Consider the following 19,725-nt stretch of genomic DNA (forward strand, 5'->3'; position numbering starts at 1 on the left):
CTAAAGCCACGCCGCTACATATCTTTCCAACTTAATGCCCTCTCTCCCTCCCTTTCTCTCACTGTGTGTATCTGACACACACAGACACACACCATCATACAGTACAAACCCATTCGTACACAAGCACAGAGCAGCAGCCGATCCACCTGCAGGTCTTTTAGTTGTTTTGGCTTATTTTGAGCTTGTACACTTTGACTCTCATAATAAAAATTGTGGTTAAAATTTTTTTTTATTTCTTCCACTTTTTGAAAAGCTTTTGCTGTTTGTACCAGTTTCTTCTCATACAGCTGCTGTAGCATATGCAGTTATGGCATAGCAGGGCTTTGTCCTTTTATATAAAACCTAAATACCAGTCTGAATACCATTCAGTGCCAAAGATGTTGGCTGGGGTTGCGCTCAGAGCTCTGTGCAGGCCAGCCAAGTTCTTCCACAACAAACTGAGAAAACCATTTCTTTATGGACATGAGTTTGAGCACAAAGACGTCACAAAGACGCATCTTCCCCAAACTTTTGCTGCACAGCTGGAGGAAAACTTTTAAATAAAAATCTTTGTATGCTGTGGCTTTAAACACGTCCCTTCATTTCAGCAGGGCTCAACTGAACCCATGAAAAATAACAACAAACCAAAACTACACGACAGTATGTGTCCACAGGCCTCTATAAGACTGTGTGGATTTCTCAGATTTGATGAACAGCAGCATCTCCGTGATAACACAAAGATCTGAACAGCAAACACCAGATTCTGATTCTTGTTTTCTCAAATTCTGATTTCTGGTGTTTTAAATCTTTTCCAACATAAACTAGGGTAAAGAAAAACATAAAACAATAAATCTCTTATGTGAAATAATTAGTGTGGTTTTACGTTTGTCAGATAATAGTGTTGGACCCAGAGCAAGAAGCTCAGGAAGTAGGGTCAATAATAATGGAGAAGATCAGCAAACAACCCAGCGCTGCTTGAAATTCATGCAAACAAACAGAACACGTCTAGAAGATCAAAAGGCTCCACTTTCATCAAACACATACTTCCTCAAGGTCAGTGTATAGGACGAGGGTTTCAAACAGACACACAGCATGGTTTCAATAATATCATCCAGTTGACACTTTAATAATAGTCAGCATCAAAAACATGGCCGTGGGATTGTAGTGTAGTGTCTGGTTTACAAGTATTGACCCTGCCACACATGGAGAGGGGAGGACAGGACACCACTGTGCCATCTGTGCTGACTGTTACTGAAAATCCATCTACTGTTTAAATCAGGTTATTTTGTATTGTATTTGTATTGTTTGTGTATCTTTATAGCAGAGTTTGGCAGTATGTGTCATTCCCCAACCAAACTGCATGTAGCCCCTCTGCACTCAGAGTTTTTATACACACAGTTTTTATAATTACCTTCATGTCACTTGATGTTTTAATGTCTGTTTTGTTTTTAATTACACGTAATGTTCTTATACACAATGTGAAAGGTTATAACTTTAACTTACTTTCTTTAACTAACTAACTTCCTGACTTACCAACCGACCAATGAACTAACTAACCTGCTTTGTTTTCAAAAGTTATCAACACTCTCATTGGCAGGACAAACATGGCTAATTCTATTATTTAATAAATACATGACTTTATTACTGACAAGCTAACTTATTTATATACTGACTAGCTTACTAAAATTAACTAACTAACTTTACAAATTGATTAAGTAATGACTCCAATAATTTTAGAATCAATCCTAGCCAAGTGAATCACAAAAAGTTAAATGAGCATCTCCTACGACTCATGTTCATATGCAGTGATTCTAACCCGGTGCAGGGTGTAATGTGTTTATAGGCCATGCAATATGTCTGGAACTTTTCCTATCATACACTTTTATTTGGGACAATCCTTGTGTCTTTCTTGATACCACCACTCTGCGTCACTAAGCATGGGGCTTTTAAGCTTTTGCCTCACACATGTATAGTTTGGGTTTGTGCCTTGTCTCAAACTACTGTTGCAGTCACTGTCATTTATATATTGAACCATAGTTGAGCGACTGAGCAGATACTGGGCAACATTAGCATAGGCTACATGTGAAGTTGTGTTTCTTGGCCCTTGGCGAATATTCACTCTCCTTCCAGGTCTGCTCTTGGTCTCCAACAAATCCCGACCTGCTGAATGCTTGACTATCTTCAGTAGCTAGATGCTAACTTCGGCTTTCTGTCACTTGATACTGGGCAATGCAATGGGTTTTTTATGAGCGATCCCTTTCAAATAACACAGTTATTTGTTCCACTGTTGCTGCCCTAAAGTTGCCCAGAGGTAACCATACATTAATCAGAGGTAGCATGATAAGTCTGAAGGAGTCCTAGCAACAGCCAGTACTGAGATATCTCAATAACTACTGGATGAAGTGTCATGAAAATGCTGTATAGATATTCATGGTGATGATCCATGATGATGAATCCCAATGACTTTGTCACCCACTGACCTTCTCTCTAGTGCAACCAGCAGGTCAAAGTTTATCCTGTGAACTATCTCAACTACTATCTACTAAATGGATTGGCACTTCTTTTTTCTTTTCTTTTTTTTATACAGATATTCCTGGTCCCCCGAGGATGATGTCTCTGGTGATCCCCTGACTTTTCCCATAACAACACGATGATGCTGACATTTGTGGTGTTGTGTTAATTGTCTGAACAACTATTGGATGGATACCCATTACATTAAATTTTGTTGTCCCCCTGTGGGCACTGAGCTCAAAACACAGCTGTGCACAAGCACCCGTGGTCAAGACAATGAAATAATTCACTGCAGATATAAACCAGTACTGTCTCTAATACTGAAATCTGTGTTAATTACACATGGCAGAGAAACCAATATTTTAAAGTCCTGCTGCAGGGCATTATAACCTCTCTGGTTGGCATAAAAGTGTCTGTTTAAAAGGAAAAATGCTGAGTTGCTGCTATTGAAGTGAAGTCCAGGGGCACAGCATGTGTTGTTCACATAAACTGTCTTGCCAATACAGGCTGAGCACCTCTCTGTTTTATTATCTCTTCCTCCTGCTCTGATGTAGACAGGAAAAATAATGGCTAGAGAATGGATTGAAATTAATTAGGTAACCATTTACATTGTCATGATGTTTCTTCACAGCCACAATGGAGAAGAGAGAAGGGAATCTCACAAATATGAGCTGAACTGAAGCCCATGACAATGATTTCCTTTGATTCTCAGAATGAGCTTGTTCTCTGCTCCCCCTCGTTCAGAGATTTCTAAATCTATCACTGTAACGTCTCACAGCTGATGACACTTTTATGTGAGGGTTTTCTTTTAAAGCTGAGATGATTGCACACTGTCTTATAAAGGTTATTGATCCTCTACATCACCTCAACATGGAAATCAGGATAGACTCGACCTGTATCCGCCTGCATGTGTTTTTTGCATTAAGATGGAAGGATAGATGGAACATTGTGCATTTAACGCATCATCACGTCACAAAAATCTGAAATGTCATAGTATGTTTGCATCTATGGAAAATCTTGTAAACAGACATTTGAATCCAATTCCTAGTGCTCATTGTCTGACGCTGAGAGGGCAGATCTCTCTCCTAAAGCACAGTTTTCAGTTATTTTGCCAATTCAAGTTGCAAAGAAACCAGTCACGTAACTGCAACATCAAAGACTTGGGCTGAACTTGGGACCTTTGTCACGTCACCTCAATTTCACAGTGAACTGCGGAATTAAGCAGAAATACCAAACAAAGACTCTAAAGAGCATTTCCACAAAAACAGTACAGGTCCAATGCATGTTGCTCTCCAGGAGGGAAGCTTTAAAAAACACAACTGAATTTTGCAGGGGACTTTCCAAGTGTGAAAACATAGCAAACCAGTATTTCTGACATTATTTACAATGCAGTCCTTAGTTTCTTTACAGTATCAAATATAATCCAGTCCCAGTTCAACAGCTGCAGTGTGGCACTTCTCACAGCTCGGATGGTTTTTCATCACAAGGAGCTTGACTTATTTCTCTGCACACTGGGTGAGAGACTGGATAGGAAGGCCAGTGTCCTGTAAATTGTTGGAGAAGGTGAAGGAAACCAAGTCGTCATAAATTCTCCAGGCTGACCAGCGGAAGCTGATGAAGAGCAGAAATGCTTTTTCACACACGACTACCACACAGTGAAAGAGTCCATAATACTGCTGGCACTGCAACCGGGAAATGCACAGATCATATTATTCATACACGTGCTGCTGTGGCTGCAGTGCTTTGACTGGCACCACTACTACAGTATCACGGAGGTGGAAACTGTCCTCACCAGAAAAATGACAGCACTGGTCTTAAGTTCAATTGCTTTTAAATGATCAATACTAATGTTTTCCTCTTGTGGTTGTGAAAATAATGACGATCCTATCTCTCATCAACGCCGGTGGAACAAGTATATTGTTGTAAAGCCACCGCAAAATTTTCAGTTTTACTTTAAAGGGGTTATTTGTAAGTTTTCTCTGCCGCCGAATGTAGTTTCTTGGCGGGAGCGGGTGGTGGTGATTGAGCTTGACAAGAGCTTCAGCCATCAATGCATTTAAGATAGGAGGTTATAATATGCCCTCTGGGCAGCGCCACATCTTCAGGGCAGATTATAGGCTACAGTGAGTTGCTATCAGAAGGAGATAAAACGGGCCAGGGCTAGCTGGTTAGCACGCTAAGAGATAACTTTTAAGTTAGCTGTTGCTTTCCAGCTCTGGAGACAGCTCTTGGTTCAGGGATAAAGCTGAACCTGTAACATTTGGCTGTGGCTCAGGAGGAAGAGCAGCTGTTCCATCAGTACATGAGTGTGTTTATGTGTGTATGTATGTAGGAAAAGCATTATATAAGTGCAGTCCATTTACTATGTGGCAGCCTTCGTGAAGTGTAAAAGCTGCATCATTTATTAATGTTGGATACATTCCTGAAGAATTACTCTTTTATCTCACAGCTTGTAGAAGAGCCCCCGATACAATCCATCTTAGTTTTTCTGTCTGCAAAGGGCACCTTTGACAAAAAGGGCAGGTAATCATAGCCACTGCTGTGCACACCAGAGGTTGTGTTATGTTGCTAACAGGTTTAAAACTACATCTATGTATTTCTTTTAATCTCGCTTTGGACCCCAGTCTGTAGGAAATGTGTTTCTCTCTGTGTTCACAAAATACCTCCCACCTCCATCCTCACTCACTCTCTTCTCTTTTACAGTGTTTCTACATGGCGTCCTCCCCTCTGTCAGGAGAGGGCTGTCCAGCAGAGCTTCCATAATGAAAAGTGAGCTCTCCCTTTCACCTTCCTCCCCTCACCCTCACCGCCCCTTTTTCCCTGCCATCAGCTGCTGTCTCTTCCAACTTTCTTCCTCTTATTTCTCCATCCCAGCACACTCTCTCTTGCTTTACAAAGTCACAGTCAAAGTCACACTGTGTGAGGAGTGACTTAAGGACACTTCATGGTGTGGGGTAGTAACAGGCCTGTTTTTGCTTTTCAGTAGTAAACATTCGTTAAACCAAAGATGTGTCAGCAGACAAACCTGAGAAACCTGGGAGTAAGACTCTAGCATGACATCCTATGAATACAATCCATATGTAAAACCTCAAGTGGTCTTATTAGCCCACATCGAAAAACATTAAGTGCTGCTGAACCAATGTACCACTGACCCACTGTTGCTCTGCAATAACATTTTCCAGGCCAGTGATGGTGTTATCAGATAATCTGACAGACAGATAGATAATTATATCCTAAGAGAAACACACAGAGAGTCCTGTCTTTAGTGTGCACACATTGCGAATCTCACCTTTCCTGCTGCAGATGCGCCTTGGTCCACTGAGAAGCTGCAGACACAGACCAAAAGGACAAATTAATCACTGCGGGACTGTTGAATCCTCACACATATACAGACACAATAATATTGTGACTGGTGTGTTGATTACAATCTAAACATTAATATAAAGTGAGGGAGAGTTGGCATGGATACATGAAGTGAAAAATAAAGGCAATAAAATCATCAACAAGTGAAAATGGGGGATTCATAGAGTTATGCAGGAATGAGTGCTAAAATCCAGAAATAAGGTTTTTGGTGAGATAAGGAATAAGGTCTGTGGTTAACACAAGCTCAAGACTTTTTCATGTTTTATTCTAAAATACATCAGTTATTAACCCAGTCTTGATATTTCTAAGCTTTTACCTGTCTTATAAAAGGCTGGTTGCTAACAAGTAGCTAAATGAGACTACAGAGGTTAAACATCATCATGCTGAACATGATGAACATCTATTCACCAGTTCACCTTGACAGACTCTTTCTAACTTTGTAAGAGGAAAGCCTTTTGTGGAAGAGGTAAGAGCTAAATCATTGAAGTTGAAAACTTAGTGGTGATGCTGACGTCATGTGACCGTGGTGTAGTTCCTCAATAGCCACACATTAGCCTTTTACTTGGCGATTGTACAAACAAAATGTGTAGTAAGCCAATGGAAAATTCCTGTTAGCTTTTGTCGAGGGAACCAAGGCGATGCTAACTTCCAGGTTGGGCTACAAAAATACGTCACCCCTGCAGGACCATAATATATGAACAGTCCACAGTCCGTTTATTTTGAATCATTTTATCAGATTGACCTTTAGACTGTGCTTACACACACTCTCTCTCTCTCACACACACATATAACATGAAGAGTTATTTATATTTTCTAAATATGTTTTGGAGCTAGGAATGGAATAGAGGATTTGAAATATCTTGACTGACAGCATTTCATCTTTTGGAATATATTTCTCTTTTATCGCAGGCTGATAAATGCACAGTAGCACAGATTTTTAAATCGTCGTCATGGCTTTCATGTTCCTCAGCGCTGTGGCAGAAGCTGCTGCACACACAGCCGTTTTTTACAGCAAAACGTGAAATGTGCATGTCTTCCAGTCAGGCTTTTCAGTCAAATTAAAGCACGGACATTGAAATGCATGTCACAAACTCACACCAACACAATCTCTCTGTGAATGCATAAAAGGAGGTATTTTGAATGTGTCATTTTTTCCAGCTCCATGGTCCTGCCTGAGTGAAATGACTCCAGCAGATGTCTTTATATCCTTAAGTGCCCACGAAGTAACAAGCTCTAAATCCAATCAGTAAATGTGACAACTCAAAGTGCTGCCCTTAGGGCCAGAAACAATGAAAAATATATATTTAAACCAGAGTCCGAAAAACACTGCAGCCCCCACCTGCAACAGCACATTAAGCTCAGCATGGGAACCTGTTTTGGGATTTAAATTCAATTAGCTCTGCTGACCTTTGAGGCCACCTCAGCCAGTTATTCTCCTTTTTTTTTGGCAGATTTTTAAAATGTCTCCTCTCTGGCTGCTCTCTATACTGTCAGATAATTGGCACTCTTTAAGGACAAGATGCTAAATTAAATGCTGCGAATGTGCTCAGCTCTATAATTTCACTGATTTCAAAATATTCAACACGGCAATGACACAAACAGAAGAGATTCTTCAGTAAAACATTATTTATAGCTTCAACATCAACCAACATTTCAACTTATCTGCTCTTGGTGAAAGTTTTCTTATTCAAAGTTAGGGAAGAATGTGAAATAAATCTGTGGATAATAAAATTTTATTTATGGAATTTGCATAAGTTTATGTGTGCAACATGGTAAGGACAGAAAATGTAAAAACATCACTTCAGGGTGGCAGAGAATTACTTTTTTACATGCCCCCTGGTGATGATCCCATGTTATTTTCTTAAAATATGACAAAAAGTGAAACACAACTTATGAATTTATGGAATTTTATTTATGGATTTATGTAAATGTATGCACTCAACATACTACAGACAAGCTGAAAAGAAAAAAAATTGTCAGTAACATTATTTCATCTGTCAAATATGTCAAGGAGGAAACCTTTTTCTTCTTTTTTTTTTACATGCTGCATTTTCCAATTTTTCATTTTTAGATGATCAAACATTTGAAATTAAAATTCGGTACTCTGGGGATTATGTAAATTTATTATGACATTCAGGAAAATTCACAGAAATTAAGAGTGGCATTTTAACTTCCAATCAAACAGAAAACTGTTTATTTAGCTGTGTCTTTTTGTTTTTATGCACAGATACAGCAGAGTGAAGAAATGAACACAAACAGAGGGCAACCATCTGTCTCAGCTGTGCTGCCTCTGCACCAAACACTGTAATAACCATGACGAGACACCTCTGAGGGGGATTCGAAAGAAATTCATTTGTCAACGTAAATGTTAAATACCTTTTATAACCCTGTTTGTTTTGGGGAATCAGAAAGGAATTACAAGTTCTGACTTGTTGGGCTGTTGTGTTGGGTGTTATTGAGTTGATGAGAAAATGAGTCTGGCATTTACATCAGAATTTAATTTGGTTGTTGGGGATCACATTTATTCCAGGGTGTGAGCTGCAGATGAGTTGCTCAGGTGTGGCATTTTGAGAGCAACTCTGGCATTTTTCAAACAGAGCTGCTTTTTTTTTATCCTGCAAAAAGGCTGAGAGGGAAAGTACTGCCATCGCAGAGACGGACGTCTGATCACATTAGATGGTTAAAGACTGTGGCATCTACTTTACTCTAAGAAGAAGAGGATGTTTTTCTGAGGAATCGCTTCATTAGCTCTGTGAAGTCTTTTTCCTGCCGCACTGCTCTCCCGTCTCAAGCTCCTCTCTTGTGCCACTTTCCATCATTCACACTAGTGTAGTTTCAGTTTTGTTATATTTGTTTAAACTAAAATTACCACCCAACTAGGTTGTAGGAAATATGGTCACAATCTCCATTTCCTGAGCCCATGCAAGAGGCCAAAACGTTTTGGACCTTGACCTTTGACCTTTGGCCTTTGGCCACTGAAATCTAATCGGTTCATCCCTGAATCCAAAAGGACATTTGTGCCACAGCTGAAGCGATTCTCTTGAGGGGTTCCCGAGTTATTGTAGATATTATAGATATATAGTGTTTTGCGAGGGGGGCGTGATGTTGACCTTTGACCGTGGTCCACCACAATCTAATCCGTTCATCCTCAAGTCCAAGTGAAAGTTTGCACCAAAATTTGAGAAGAAACTCCTTCATGACATTACTGAGATATGACGTGCACAAAAATGGGATGGATGTTCGGTCCAGACTGGCGCCGCTGTGGAGGCTTAAAAACAGTAAAGAATCGAATCTGCAGCCTAAATGCAGAAGGTAACGTCACTGGGTTCAGTTCATCCTCAGATGTTTTTGGTTCATATCCACTCACACATTTGCAATATCACTTCTTTTTTGTAGCCAGAATATTCAGAGACTGTTTATGTTTTTAATCTGTGTGTACTTACAACCTTCAGTCCCTTTGTGTTACAAAGACTGAAGACAAACTACTACAATTTCTCTTTATGCTTATATAATGGATTTCCTATTGGGTCACTGTATCCAATATTTCTTGTACAACATCTGAGGGCTGGGAGAGTGCATGGGAGAGAGTGAGCGTGTATTTGTATTGCATGTTGATGTAACACTGTTTTTGTTTGTGTGTGTGTGGTATAATTTTGTATTCGTGTCCATAGGACCGCCTCCAAAATGAGACGCCACATCTCAAGTTGCTATCCATTCAATAAATGCTAATTCAAATTTATCCAATATCACTGATACAATAGACTGGTGAAAAGTCTTCACACTGTTTTATTCAGAACTCATACCCAAATTATTTAGTATCATAAAAGCTTCACTCTTCTCCTTCAGCTCCGATTCACAGCCTGAACTGGAACGTGCCCGTCTGGACCAGCAGGCTTAAAGGACTAGTTCAACGTGGGAAATATCTGCTGACAGTTAGACAAGAAGATCAATACCACTCTAATCTAGGTCATCCCCGTAAAGCTGTCAATTTCACACTTTGGTTTTTGTACACATTGAACTAATGAGATTAACATGTTAAGCAGGGAGCTTTAGAGGTGCTGGTAGGTGGATTTTTTTTTTTACCACTGGACAAAGCGAGCCGTTTCCCCTGCTTCAAGTGTTTATCTGAACTGACCATCTCCTGTCTGCTTCATATTGACTCGACAGACAGAGAGCGGTATCAATCTGTCAAACTCTTGGTAAGATTATTCTGTTTTTTCGTGTGTGGGTAGTTGAGTTCAAAAGGGACATGAAATGTATTTTTTGTTTTAACAGGTTTTGTCTTCATTTAGCACCTTATTTGTGATTTGATAATAACTAAAAATTAATTTGAATGAAGCAACATTTTTCACTTGTTGATGTTTTGATTTCTCAAAATGTAAGTTTGCTGTTGAAACCGTAGAAATGAATACTATGTAAAAGTTGGTCTCTTGATGGAAACAGATGGCTCTCACTTCACAGAAAATGTAGAATTAACATTAGCAAGTCAGAGAAACAACATGTATTTGTTTTTTTGTAAGTAAGCTTGGTCCGGATTTTTTGTTTGTTTTTTTTTGGGGGGGGGCGATCAAAACTCACCCTGCCACGCTGCTGTTGGCGGAGCTCTCTGCGATCTGGGAGCTGGCAATCCACTTGGTCTCTCCCACCACCGTCCTGGCGTGCGGCAGGCGGCCCACGTCTTTCACTGTCATCATCAGGTGACGCGACGACTTCAGGACCCTGACGGCCTCGTCGTGAGGGATGCCCAGGAAGCTGCGGCCGTTCACCTCCAGGATCTGGTCGCCGACCTGCAGGGAGGGGAGGGAACAGAGAGGCGTGGCGGGAGGGGCTGAGCAAGGCGGCGAGGACAGACCAGGCAGACACTGACACATGCACAGGTTCACAGATCGAGGGTCAGAGACAGGTAACGTGACAGATGGAGGTGGTGGAGGCGTATAAAATGTTTAATGGATCAGAGCGAGATAATGAGGTTGTAGGTTCCTTGTTAAAAGTTCCGGCTCTCTCAGGTTAGGCAACGAACAGAAATAATTACACAAAGATGAGAGTATTCTGTGCTCGCTGACGGGTTCTAGAGAAGAACTGTTTAATGTGTAATTGAAAACGCTTTCATATGTAGTTCCACATCACATCAAGGGGCTGAGCCTGGAGGCAGTGGCGGAGGGAAGTATAATGAAGTCCATACTCAAGCGCACCTTGGACAAGGTCAACTCTCTGAGGTGTAGCAGAGACCCTCATCTGTGCTCATGAAGCTGAAGCAGCATCTCAGCCCCGGTCCGCACCTTCCCTCCGCTCTGGACCTGTACGTCCGCCTGGCTGACCTTCACTGGTCTCAGTTATGACTCTGACATATTCTGTCATATTCATATTCTCATCCACTCACCATCTGTGGTACAGCTGCACTGCACGTTGTTACTGCTCAATTCTGCATGGGTCATACCATCGTGCACACAGAGCACATGTACATAAACTGTGTGACACTGCGCAGGCACTGTACTGCTGTGAACAATCCAACCTACATTTCTACTGTACTTACTGTAACACACACACCATACACCTTCTCTGTTTATATTCTCACTGTAAATACTTTTCCATTTTATCTTTATTTAATTTATTATTATGTAATAATAATGATGATTATTATTAATCTATTTTATCTAATTTTCTTACCTCTATAAGTGTCTGTGTGTCTTGAATGTAAGCTGCTGGAACACTCTAATTTCCCTTTGGGATTAATAAAGTCTTATCTTATCTCATCTCATCATATATATTTTATCTGACCTTATCTTATCATAACCGTATCTCTGTGATAGAGGTGTGCACCACTGCAAATATTTCTCCAAACATGTCTGGGGTACATGCCTCAACAGAGAGCTGCTCAATCATCGCACGTACGCACTGCAGTATAAGTGCAATTCATTCTTTAATTTCAACCTCTTATATTACAAGTGACCAGCAGTGTGAAAGTCACAGTGCAGAAACTGTTGTTCTTCCAGATGTAAAAAAAAATATTCTGGGTAAAGAAATGAATGTCAGGTCTGGTCATCTCAGTGCCTCTTCACTCTATTAACTGTATCTGTCACTATAACTGTGTAATAAATATTAGTCACAGAGGAAGGGCTCACACTCCCCCTTTACAAAACAGCACAGAGTCGCTGGTATTGAAAATTAATTTGTCTGGCATTTAGACTTGATATAGTGTGAAGCATTTTACAAAAGTCCCCAAATATAATTTTCTGCCTTTTTTGTTTTATTCCTAATTTACTGTGGCCATCGGACCAAATCTCACAGTCATTTAAGCGTTCTCTCTGAGCAGCAGCAAATGCAAACTAGACATTCACAATCTCATACGTTTCAGTTTTCTTGGGTGTTTTCCAACAACCCAGCACCAGATCTGTTGCTGCTAATGCACATGCAGCACCTCCACATAAACCTCCACCTTTATCAGCCCTTACAATGGCACAATGTGTAATAATTTGTAGTAGGGCCATTTGCTTGCAAATAATAGGTACATAATCAAAGCTGTACTTAAAAATGCAATCAATCAATCCATGCTAACAAGCGCCACTGCAGTGAGAACACACACTCCTGCCACAGCAAACACTTCTTATTCGTGCTGTCAGGCTGAGCTGGATCCTCGGGGATGAGAGACAGATTTTAAGACAGATTACAAGCTGTTTGTTCCAGCTGTATGCATTACAAAAAGCCACTAAAAAGAGTCAATAATCTGTTTCTTATCGACTTTTTACAGCGTTTGACAACCTTGAAGCTCAGTTTAATGTGAGCTCAGAGCGGTTTATCTCACTTTCACTCGGAGTTGACACAGTTTGACAACACACATGGCTGAAGCGGGCACGCAAACACAACGCTCTTTTTATCCTTTCTACAAGTATCGCCGTCACTTGAAGAGAAATGCAATTCTCACTTCAGAGTGTTCATGAATATCATTATATTATCATATCACATATTTTTATTTCCCTACAAAAGTAAATGTTTAAACAGTTGAAGTGTGTGTGTACAGTAACAGACAGCTGTCTCCAAACTATTGTCAGGATATGTGCGACTGTTATGTTGTTGTTAAAATGATGTTTGAAATTTCTGCAAAAATAAAATGTGAATGGCGACATGAACTTCATGTGAAAGTATTCAGACTCCTTCTTTATTGTTTAATCGTTTTAATTTACAGATTCAACAGAACAGATTCAATTTACTCTTAGCAATTAATTCTACGCTTTAGTTTGTGCTAGCAGTATTATTGTCATTGCATAGTGGTCCTTCTCCCTTCCCCCCCAACCGGTCGAGGCAGATGGCCGCCCACCCTGAGTCCGGTTCTGCTCGAGGTTTCTGCCTCTTAAAAGGAAGTTTCCGGGGTGTCGTTTGGCGTAGTGGTCTAAGCAGGCGCCCCATGTTTAGAGGCTACAGTCCTCGCTGCAGTCAGCCCCGCATCGGACGGCCTTTACTGCATGTCATTCCCCCTCTCTGCCTCACCATTTCCTGTCTCTCTACTGTCCTGTCAAATAAAGGCATAAAAAGCCCAAAAAAATATACTTTGAAAAAAAAAAAAAAAAGAGATCGGAGAACCAACCACAAAGATAACCAAAGAAGAAGAACTTCATCAACCTGATCTTTATGGAAGAGGCTTCTGAGGCCACGCCTAAATAAAGAGCATGTAACAACATCGTACTTGAAGTGGAGCCAAAAGTAGGCAGGGTCAGAGAGACTGGTCGGATTTGATGGAAGGATGATTGCAGCTAAATACTGAGAGGTCACTGAAGAGAACCTGCTCAAATCTTCAGACTGGGGTGAAAGGTCACCTTTCAGTGACAGGGACCTGAAACATACGGCCAAGAAAATGCTGGATTAGTCTTGGGATACATCTCTATATGTCCTCAAAATGAGACCTGAGGATGTCCCTTTACAGACACTTCCTATCCAATATGACAGAGCTTGTGAAAAAAAAAAAAAAAAAACTGCCCAAATCCAGTTGCACAAAGTTTGTAGGGACTTGAGGCTGTAACTGCTGCTGAAGCTGCTTCTACAAAGTACTAAATAAAAGCTGAGTACTTAGAGTACTGAGAGAAATGAAAGGTTTTCATTTTTGATTAATGCCGTGATACATAAACAAATAATCAATTACCCTCTCTGTTCCACATGCCCCCTGTAGTGCTGTTAAAGCCATGTTGAAACGTCACAGTGGGGAACGCACAGGTGTAAATAATGAAATTAATGACTGGGTTTCAGGGTCCTGGTGCTGCTCACGCTGGCTCTCACACTGTCACGTCTTACTGGGACACTGGAACTGAGCCATCGTTAATGTTATCACTAACACCTGTGCTTTTCCTGCTATGACAAGTCAAAACGTCTGCTGTGAAAAAGGTCTATTAGTTGCCGTGGCGATAGAGAGTGGGATGATATGCAGCAGGGATCGAAGTGGGGATGTTGCGGTTACAAACACCCCCAGTACACCCACTCTTTCTATTCTTTATTCTTTTGGCTTTTTTGACTGAAGATGTGACGTTAGTGGAAGAAGAAGCAGCTACTTTAACATCAAGGTGTATTTGTTGACTTCTGCTTCCTCTCAGGTGGTTTTATAAATTGAGAATAAAATTACATGGCTGGATACTTAGTGGCACTTTGTTTCATGGTGTTGTTTACATCTTTTATGTTCATGTTTATGTTCAGTGCAGATTATATTTTGGCCAGCAGTTTGCGGCGCGGTGTGTCAGCAGCAGTTAATCAAGTCACATTAATTGCACTTGGTATATTTGACATATGAATACAACTTTGATTCTGGCTCTTATTACTCGCTGATGAAATTTTATCACCCTTTAATCCTCGTTTAAAACCACACAGTTAATTACAGACGAACGAAAAAGATAACGTCAATATGCAATATTAATCTTCCTCTTAATTTCTTTATTATTCTAATGGTTCAGGACAGATCGCCAATACTTCAGAACATGAACTGCTTCACAAGTTATTTGTTGTTCTCCTCCATAAACTTAGGGACCAACAAGAGAAGGTGTTCACTTGACTGTGCTGCTGCATCTCCTGCTGTCAACACCTCGCCACTTCCACTCTCTTTCATTTTCTTCCTTTGTTCTCATTATTCTGCTCCTCCATGTTCTCCTCCTTTCCCTCATTATACCTCTATTTGAGAGTAGATGGGCCCTGTCCTGAGTCACAACCACTTCATTTTTTCATGATCAATCTCTGTGTTGCACCGAAGGCGCCGCTGCAGCGCTGCATTCTGGGCAATTAAACAACAACCAGTAGCAATGATGTTTATGATTAAAGCTCTAATCAGTGCTGCTGCGCAATAATAACACATTCTTCATACGGAGAGGAAAACAACTGAGGCGGCAGGAGGAGTGGAGCTCAACTGACCGCGGTGACATGCCTCTCACACTTTTACTGAAACTCTTCCAATTACAAACCCAGTATGTCCAAAATGATTGTCACTGCAGCTGTGAGCACACACCTGCATGTGACTGGAGATTCACCAGGACCAGACAGGAGAGTTTCTGTGGTATCATAGCAGCTCTGTGGGCTAATCCATGGAAGTAAGTAGTAGTTTTTGTACAGATTTTGCCATTTAAGCCTGATACATAATAAAACATAATCATCAGTATTTTGTATTTTTCTTAGCAAATCACATAAAAAGAATTATAATGATATATATCTTATTCCTCTGTGCTAAAGAGCTACGTTACTGTACAATGCATTTTTTATTTTGACTTGAATCCCTGACACACCGTCCTGCTGTCATAAATAGCACCAAATATAGATCAATCCACAGCTGAAAATAGTCCTCAACGCATGTACTATTTGCTCCTATTTGAATAGTTTACTAAAAGCTACAGTGTCCAGCTGTTTTAGGAAATGACTGAGCCTTTAAAAAAAATTAATTTATTATTTGTTTCTTTCAAAGATTTGCATCTTTACTTGGATCCAGTGGCTAAGCACAACGTCAGAAGTGCTTTCAGACTAATGTTGTGAGGCTGAGCTAACATCCACAGACACACACTGCAGGCCACCCTCATTCATCAAAGGGAAGCGGCAATTACTGAGATCAGTTCAGCCATCTACTTCATAATGTCAGTGAACCTGCATTTTGCTGGACTATGTCACTGCTGTAATGGCAGCATCAGTGGAGAGTGCAACACTCTGATCAGCAGGCGGATTAGTCTATAAACTCTGCAGCATAATCCGCAATGATAATACCAATAAACCTGTAAATTCTGGAATATAATTTACGCAGTTGCTAACGAAAAGATAAAACCAAAAAAAAAACCGCAGAACCACTGACAATTAATGTCTTTCTCCGCTTCGCTGCCTTACAAATAATCTTTAAAAGAAAAGGATTCTGTCCATTTGTAGACAGATTTAAATGCAAATTAAAGTGCATCATTTGGCAAGTTGTAAGTGATGAATCATATTCCTGTCTTTTTCTGCTCAGACTAATTGCTCCTAAAAATATATTCTGGCTCCTTCCTCAGCTCTCTCTTCTCTTCGCTCTGCCTGTATGAGATGACTTTGTGATCACAGCACCGTGGTGGTGTTGATGCCTGTTCTCCTTAACAATGGTTACCTTCACACAGAATTACAGATATGTTTCCAATTCATGGTAAAATCAGTGCACGAAGTGCTGCACATAACACTGTAAATACTGATGATTTACACTACGTAACCAGTTTTTAGACTAGTTACAAGCTACTGTACTACAGAACAACGTCACCTTTGGGGTTTCCTTTTCCAAGTGGCCCTGCTACATGTGATAATGCAGTCTGATAAGTCTTGATAATTATAATATTGATAATAACATATGCTTTTTGTGGATGCTTTGAGACTTGGTAGAGGATTGGACACCAAACCTGATGTTTACTTATTTTTAAAAGTGGGGATTCATAAGTTTCTGCATGTTCTCCTCTCCTGCAGAAAGAGTTCACAGAACTGGTACAAAGAAAGCTGCTGTTCATTGACATCAGCCATCTCAGTGTTTGTTTAACAAAACTGAGCTGTTTTTCGCTGATAATAAAAACATGGTGTGAAAACAAATGAAATCCAGCATGTTGGTGGACTGAGAGTGACTCCCACTGATAGCCATGCAGGTTCTTGTGTTTTAGCAACAACTCATACTAAGTCCTCTCATATTTTGATCTGTATTCCATGTATACAGTACGGGCATGTGTTTATGCATCTAAAACAGCATTTCATAAATCTCAAATGCATCTTAGACCGTACAAACGCAGAGTGTGACATCTGCTGCAGAGCACTGACAGCAGTCAGAAGAGAGATGAGCAGATGGACTATTACACTCCTTTTGACTTGTATTACTTCAGCCATTTGATCAGGACTATTGTCAATGACTCGTCTGACACTATCAGCGCTGTGTGAGGAACTGTCTGGGTCAGACTGCTCAGGGCTGAACGGTGGAGAACACACAGAGGGGAGATAGAGGGATAAAGTGGCAGCTCCGGACCACTGATCCCTAAAGCTACATTAAGAACAGTGAAGCAGTTTTATCTGGCCCTTCGGTGCTTCTTTCACTTAAATGCTTCCTTTTCTATCCTGCTGTCTCTCTGTGTCCTGTTGTCCAGACTTATCACGCTGTATTCAGATCTATCCAGATCTGAAGCTGGTTGAGATGGACGGAAGTTCGCACTCAGAATGTGTCACAAATTGTAGAGATTATTAAATATTAGTTTCTCACTCTTATCTAAATTGATAAGGGACATGTTGACAATGATCTATTACACCAGTCTGTAAGGTTTGGCCAGTTTTACTCTTTCTCTAAGACTATACTTCAAAAAATATCCCTTTGACGACTCTGTGTTATATATTCATTAAAATGCTCTTTGAACAATGACTCAATGTAAGATGGATAATCAAAAAGCTCAGTTTTAATCTTAAATATTTCTTTTGATGGTGCTTGCTGGGCGACCTCAGGTAGCCTGTTGCTTGGGAGATTTGTTCTGGGTGCACAAAGGTGACTTCGGCACAGTCAAGGACGTTCACACAGCACTAAAACTGTGGCCACATGTGCCTCTAACCAGCTCTGAATGTGTCTCAAGTGATCTATCTCAATCACAGCTGTTCAATCATCCAAGACACTTTTTTTTTTTCTCTAGAAAAAGTGAGGAACAGTGCGTGGGCTGCCCGTCTGCAGTCATTGCCTCTCATATACTTCAGCTCTCCTGACATTTCCTCTTTCCCTTGGCGGACGGAGGAGAACAGCGGAGAGATTAGATATCGACTTGCATGCATCCGTCCAAATCCTCGTACCATTGTCTTCTTAAATGGGCAGAACTTGTAACAGATTAGAGTTTGTAGATGAACTGTAGCTGCTTCCAGAATGAAAGGGGATGAACACATGGAGTGTGCCAAAGTCCACACAACACATTTATCTTCAGTTTGAGACCTTCACTGAAAATGATTAAACTTTAATTGGACCCCTTGGCTCTTTTATTTTCATTGTATTGCTCATTATTATCTGTGCAGCTTTTAACAAGTCATTTCTTGATTTCTTTTACTAGTTTAGCAGTCGAGTGTACCTTTCATTAAACATCATTTTATCCTCCAGCTCTCCCGTCTTCCTCTTTCATTTCTCTTCTCTATCGTCTTTCCTCTGTCTGTCCTACTGTCTTCCCCTCCTCCTCCCTCCCACACTTTTTCCATCCACAATTTTGTCTTTCTTTTCTTTAATTATATTTCTTCACATTTGCCCTCTCAACTACTAGCTGTTCCCATCAGCCAATCCATGCTGCATTTTTATGTTACATAACATTTGAATAAAGCAGCAAGAGTTTCTGTGTCAGTAGTTCAGCGTAGTGGTGAGAGAGAAGGATGATATTGACTGTTTTCTGGGGTGATTCACAGCCATGATTTTCAGTGTATAATGCTTCACTAAAAAGGTCACCGCATTTTCCTATAGCTGACAGAAACACTCGAGAAAGCAGATAATTGTAACCAAGTTGTGGACCTCTGTCACATTGTACACTTATAACTTCTATGAACGGGCCAGCACTTTGAAACACACGGAAATAAATGAATAGAGGGAGCCACATGTGTCAGCTCTAAACCTTTTAGTAAGTAAAGTAAAAGTAATAATGTCTTTACATCAAGTAGGTACAGAGGTATAGGGCTTAAAGACCTCTTCAAGTTTTTATCCTTGTTAACATCCATATGATCTTTTTATATATAACAAGACATATCATGAGCTAAATAATCAGCCATCACCATGACTGAGTGTTTCCACCTTGAACTACAGTGAAACAATAACACTCTTACAAAAAGATTCAGACAGCCAGAGTTTCCTGTCATCTACCTAAGGAACCAATCCTGTCAACTTTGACTGTGTCAGCCACTGCCAGCTACAAGCTAACAAACAACATAAACAAAAATAAAAGATGCTAACTACGCTAACCGTTCTGATACGTCTGCTAGTCGCCAATTCTCATCTCAACAGTCTCCTCATCTGAGTCTGGGTCTGACTGAGGCTCAAACATGTGGCTGAGTCTCTCCGATGTTTCCTCCTCTAACCATCTTGATATTCTCTGCCATTTCACCTGTCCACCTAACGCAAGCAGCGGTGGTAGGTGGGGCACAAGATCTGACCCAGAATTTCTCAATGAGGAAGTAAGAGTAGAGGAGCTTCCAGTTTTCCACCTTTTTTTCACTTTTTATGGAGGAAAACCATGTTAAACAAAATATTATTCATCGCAGAGTATTTTTACATAGTTTAAAACTTGTTTGGAGAGTAACTTTAATATAAACATTATATAATCTTTAAGTTTCATAACACCGAATTTACTAAATCTGCAAATCAGGGAACAGTCAGCTAAAATGAGTAAACATTTTAATCGCTTATGAGGA

At 40.4% G+C, this 19,725-nt stretch overlaps 1 protein-coding gene across 1 annotated transcript in view; it reads right to left on the reverse strand.

The window, feature by feature from the left end:
* The window catches only part of whrna (whirlin a), a 140,033-nt gene that overhangs the window by 29,607 nt on the left and 90,701 nt on the right, over positions 1-19,725 (reverse strand). Inside the window, exons 4-5 of the mRNA XM_023399920.2 lie at positions 10,432-10,640; positions 5,780-5,816 (exon numbers count right to left, since the gene is read on the reverse strand). Coding sequence (XP_023255688.1) covers positions 5,780-5,816; positions 10,432-10,640 — 246 coding nt within the window. The remainder of the gene's footprint in view (positions 1-5,779; positions 5,817-10,431; positions 10,641-19,725) is intronic.

This window comes from Seriola lalandi, unplaced genomic scaffold (assembly GCF_002814215.2).
Source record: "Seriola lalandi dorsalis isolate HSWRI2012SDOR001 ecotype SW California unplaced genomic scaffold, Sedor1 jcf7180002052129, whole genome shotgun sequence".
Taxonomy (NCBI): domain Eukaryota; kingdom Metazoa; phylum Chordata; class Actinopteri; order Carangiformes; family Carangidae; genus Seriola; species Seriola lalandi.